The following is a 5,715-nucleotide window of genomic DNA, read 5'->3' as shown; positions in this document are numbered from 1 at the left end:
ACAATCAATATTATTGATGACTCATTCTACAATGTTATGACAAGGACTTGCCAACTGTGAATTGGTCCTTACCTGCCATACAATGATATTATTGATCCTACCTAATATGATCACTAGCAATATAAATCAGGAAAAAAAAAAAAAAAAAAAAGAGTATAACTATTCCCCACCCCCAGTATATGCTCTTAACTGGTCTTGGATTGCCCTAAAAATCAAATATTAGTGATCACTGATCTAACCCAAAGTGAAGAAATGCTCTCTGAATCGGTCCTTACCTGTCCTACTATTATTATTGATCTCCCCCAATAATATGAATCACACATGCAATTGGTTTGCCCTACAAAATCAATATTATTGATCACCGATATCACTCCATGTAAAAAAAAAAAGCCATAAGTGCTTGGAATTTTTAGTTCTGAATATTTACTTAGAGTAGACATACACACTACAAATCGAAATGTACAAGCTCACTTAAATATACTAAAAAAATATACAATATGAAAACAAACCTATACAATCCAAACCATGTCTATCCAATCACAGAGACCCCTAGGCCCCTTTGACACGGGCTTTCCGATCCGGTCCATCTGTCTGTCAGTTTTTCAGGCGGACCTGATCGGATGTTCCATGCACCCCTATGGGGCAGCGGATGTCAGCGGTGACATGTCTGCTAATACCCGCTGCTATCCGATCCGTGAAATCCAGACGGATAGAAACCCTGACAAGCGGTCAGTTTTCATCCGCTCTCCCATAGAGGAGAGCGGGGATCTGACAGGTCTGTCCCTGCACAGTGAGCGGAGATGGACCCGTCATCCGCCTGCTCAGCGGGGATCAGCGGATCGATCCCCACTGTAAAGGGGCCTTACATTACATAACTTATGGGAGATGGTTTAATCTGATCATATAGAATATGGTCAGCTTTAGCGGTTTTGCAGTCAATTTTATTGATCACTGATCCAACTTCATGTTCTGAATCAGGATTCAGATGTGCTTATACTCCCCCCCCCCCCCCCCCCAATACCAGCCTTGGAAATATTAGCTGCACAACTTGCCCAACTAAGCCAACACTATCGCCCAGACTGGATCTCCATAGAGGTTCAGGCATGTTCATACAGTAAGTTCCATTCATGTCTATTGGGACACAGCCGCTGCTCCAAATATGCCATCCATGTGGTTGCATTTGGGGCTGCGCTCACCCCTCCCCCGATCTCATATTGGGAGAAGCAGTGTCCTTGCAGCCGCTGTCCCCCAATAGACAACAACTGGACTGCTGGCACAGAGATGTATGGAACACCTGTGTATCCTTGTGCCGGTAAAACATGGCACTGCACGAGGCATTGATAAATTCACCCATGTGAATGAGGCCATTATATAATGTGCTGCATATATTGTCAGCGCTATATAACTACATTTCCTGCTTCATGTTATCAGGAATGACATTGTGAACGATCAATAGTTCTGACTGCAGGACCGGTAAGGAGCAACTCAAGACCGGTATTGGGGGATATTATTTCCACCCCTATCAGTCCTGCAATTAATAGCAATGATTGCTTGTCTCTCTCAAAGTCATCCCTGACAACACAAAGCAATGGGGTGTAAATTACCCCCCACCCACCCCAGTGTCAGTGCTGGGCCATACCTGGACTACAATCAATATTATTATTTGCTGATCCCTCCCAAGGCCATCCCTGACCATACAAAGCAGAAAATATCTGCTTAATATGATCAGGAATGATATTGGAAGCAATCAGTGATCAATAAGAATGATTTGTAAGTCAGGCTGATATTAAGGTAAATTTACACTCCTATTTCCTGGTTCATATTTTCAGGGATGACATTGAAATAGATCAATAATATAAAATTATAGGTAGGTGAGGAACAAATCAATGCCAATTTTTTATGGGAAAATATTTACACCCCTATCAGTTCTGCAATTAATAATATTGATCACTGACCCCCCTCAATGTCATCTCTGTCAAAAAGAAGAATACTGGGGTGCAAACAATTCCCCTGCAGTGCCAGTCCTTGGCCTTACCTGGCCTGCAATCAATAATATTGATCACTGATCCCTCTGGTTGTCGTCTCTGACCATATAAAGCAGAACTTATATGTTCTGTTTCATATGGGATCAGTGACCAATAATATTGATTTGTAAGGTAGGCTAATATTGGGGGAAATTTACATTCCTGTTTATTACTTCCTATTTTCAGGGATAACATCAAAAGCGATCTATAATATTGATTCCAGCTCAGGTAAGGAACAATTCAATGCAAATTTTGGGGAGACATTATTTACACATCTATCACTCCTGCAAGTAGCATTATTGATCAGTGATCTCTCTAAATGCCATCCCTAACAAAATAAAGCAGAACACTGGGGTGTAAATAACCGGTGACAGTCCTGGACATTACCTGGCCTGCAATCAATATTACTGATCATCGATCAATGACAACATGAAGCAGAACAATGGGGTGTAAATGTAAATAATCCCTCCCTAGTGTCAGTCCTGGACTGGACCTTATCTGGGCTGCAATCAATATTACTGATCATCGATCAATCCCTGACAACATGAAGCAGAACACTGGGATGTAAATAACCGGTGACAGTCCTGGACATTACCTGGCCTGCAATCAATATTACTGATCATCGATCGATGACAACATGAAGCAGAACACTGGGGTGTAAATAATCCCTCCCTAGTGCCAGTCCTGGACTGGACCTGATCTGGGCTGCAATCAATATTACTGATCATCGACTGATCCCTGACAACATGAAGCAGAACACTGGGGTGTAAATAACCGGTGAAAGTCCTGGACCTTATCTGAGCTCATGGGCTGCAATCAATATTACTGAGCATCGATCGATGACAACATGAAAAAGAACACTGGGGTGTAAATGTAAATATTCCCTCCCTAGTGTCAGTCCTGGACTGGACCTTATCTGGCCTGCAATCAATATTACTGATCATCAATCAATCAATGACAACATGAAGCAGAACACTGGGGTGTAAATAATCCCTCCCTAGTGCCAGTCCTTGGCCTTACCTGGCCTGCAATCAATGTTATTGATCAATGATCCCCAACTCTGTCATCCCTAACCATAAAAAAGCAAAACTTATAATCTACTTGATATGATCAGGGATGATATTGGAAGTGATCAATAATAAAGATTGGTAAGGTAGTATTATACTGGGGGAAATTTACACTCCAATTTCCTGGTTCATATTTCTAGGGATTGCAGCACAGATGAGGAACAATTCAATGCTGATATTGGGGGGGGGGGGGGGGTATTGACACCCCTATCGGTCCTGCAATGAATATTGATCACTGATCTCCCTCAATGCCATCCCTGACAATAAAGGTAATCCCCTGTAATAAATATCTGGATCAATAATCAATGTATTGGGCCTTCCCTGGGCTGCCCTCAGTGACATTGATCCCATTCAATGTCATGAAGCCGGGGCTGTCTGTATAGATGATCAGTGATCAGGTCTGATATTATTGGTAATTCCAGGTGATACTTATCGATCCCTGAGTTGCTCAGTAGCGCCCCCTAGAGCTGTGCCCAGGCGGAGGGGGGTGTGAGGGGCCAGGAGGTCACACACGGGGGGGGGGGGTCGCTCACCTTTTCTTGTCGGTGACTACTGTTGCCTCCATGCCAGCCGGGGCAAGGAGGTCTCCGAAGTTCCGTCAAGCGCGGTGTCTGGTGCTGGTTGCTCGGACACTGAGGCCTGCTCCTGCTGGAGGTTATAATCCCACTCTGGTAACAAAGCCGGCGGTATTCCTCAGGTCAGTAAGTGCTGAGGTGAAGCTAGGCCGCGGCAGTCGGTGACGCAATACGTAGCCCGGTACGTCTCCTTAACGTAGCTCTTCTCGGCCGCCGCCGCTATCACTACGGGGGTTTTTTTTTTCCTCCTCTTCTACGCAAACAAAACGCCAGGCCCTCGATGCGTCACCGACTGGGCGTGGCCGGCAGAGCCAGCTGCTGACGTGAATGTTCGGAGCCAATCGGTTTTGCTGAAAGCCGAGCCCCCGTTCTTTAGCCACGCCTTGGAGTCAGCTGATCTCGGAAGAGGGGGGTGTGCCCCTGGAGAGAGGAAGGAGGGGGCGACGCCACATGGTTAACCCTGTAGATGCTGGACGTAAGAGACAGGAAATGAGCCCCCCCCCCCCCTAGGACAGATAGAGGGGTGCATGACCTGTGCAGGCAATCACTGACATTGAACTCGCTCATGTCATCTCCAAGGTCACTGTCACTATTTCATTCAATAAGTGCGGTTCATACTTATGCGATCACATTGCATATGATTCCGAGCACTGCTCCTAAAATTACATGCAATGTCTGTGCAGTGCGAGTTCAGCCATACAGTTTGTTCAGCTGAATTTGCACCGCAATCGCAGTGAAAACGCACAGGACCCATCGGATGCGATGTGGGAACACGCAGTATATTAGCACTAAGTGCCGGTTCACACTATTGCGATGCGGGAACACTGCGAATATACAGCATGGTCCCGCATCGCATCCACAGCACAGGCAGTTCACACTGCCATATGCAATACGCTGGGGGTGTCAATTCAAAGTTAACGACACCCCCAGATCAGATCGGAAATGTAATTTTTTGATATTTCAATAAAGTTACAAAAAAAAAGAAAACAGTGCAATGCCTTGTACCAATGCACCACAGCGCCCCCTACACCACACACATTATTAGACCGATTATAACGCCTACCTGCTTCTGTGAAGGGGCCGCTAAACTAGAACAAAACTCATCAATTTACATCATGGACAAGACATCAGACTGATTGTAAAAAATTCTATTCAAGTATACACACTCACCGGCCACTTTATTAGGTACACCTGTTCAATTGCTTGGTAACACAAATTGCTAATCAGCCAATCACATGGCAGCAACTCAATGCATTTTGGAATCGTGGTGAAGATGACTTGCTGACGTTCAAACCGAGCATCAGAATGGGGATGAAAAGGGATTTAGGTGACTTTGAACGTGTCATGGTTGTTGGTGCCAGGTGGGTGGTCTGAGTATTTAAAAAACTGGTGATCTACGGGTATTTTTTTTTTTTTTTCATTTTATTGATAAGCGGAATACAACAACAGTATCCAATGGGTGTATCTCACTATCTATGGGTATTTTCACGCACAACCATCTCTGGGGTTTACAGAGAATGGTCCGAAAAAGAGAATACCCAGTGAGCGGCAGTTGTGTGGAGGAAAATGCATTGCTGAAGTCAGAGGAGAATGGGAAGACTGGTTCAAGATGATAGAAAGGCAACAGTAACTCAAATAACCACTCGTTCCAACCAAGGTATGCAGAATACTATCTCTGAATGCACAACACATCAAATCTTGAAGCAGATGGGCTACAGCAGCAAAAAGACCACACTGGGTGTCACTCCTGTCAGTTAAGAATAGAAAACTGAGGCTACAATTCGCACAGGGTCACCAAAATTGGGCAATAGAAGGTTGGAAAAACGCTACCTGGTCTGATGAGTCTCAATTTCAGCTGCGACATTCGGATGGTGGAGTCAGAATTTGGTCATAAACAACATGAAAGCATGGATCCATCCGGCCCTGTATAAATGGTTGAGGCTGGTGGTGGTGGTGTAATGGTGTGCGGGATATTTTCTTGGCACACTTTGGACCCCTTGGTACCAATTGAGCATTGTGTAAATGCCACAGCCTACCTGAGTATTGTTG

The 5,715-nt window shown here is 44.8% G+C and overlaps 1 protein-coding gene across 3 annotated transcripts in view; it reads right to left on the bottom strand.

Annotated features, from left to right (window-relative positions):
- HIF1A (hypoxia inducible factor 1 subunit alpha) overlaps positions 1 to 3,764 on the bottom strand; it is a 67,970-nt gene extending 64,206 nt beyond the window's left edge. For all 3 annotated transcript variants that reach the window (XM_082242616.1, XM_082242618.1, XM_082242617.1), the window contains exon 1: positions 3,625 to 3,764. In XM_082242616.1, the coding sequence (XP_082098742.1) occupies positions 3,625 to 3,656 (32 nt within the window). In that variant the 5' untranslated portion in view covers positions 3,657 to 3,764. The remainder of the gene's footprint in view (positions 1 to 3,624) is intronic.
- Between the last annotated feature and the right edge of the window lie 1,951 nt (positions 3,765 to 5,715).

The sequence above is a fragment of the Pelophylax lessonae genome, assembly GCF_965119305.1.
Source record: "Pelophylax lessonae genome assembly, chromosome: 13".
NCBI classification, from domain to species: domain Eukaryota; kingdom Metazoa; phylum Chordata; class Amphibia; order Anura; family Ranidae; genus Pelophylax; species Pelophylax lessonae.
The sequence above is the reverse complement of the archived record's forward strand: the minus strand, read 5'-3'. Positions and strand labels throughout refer to the sequence as shown.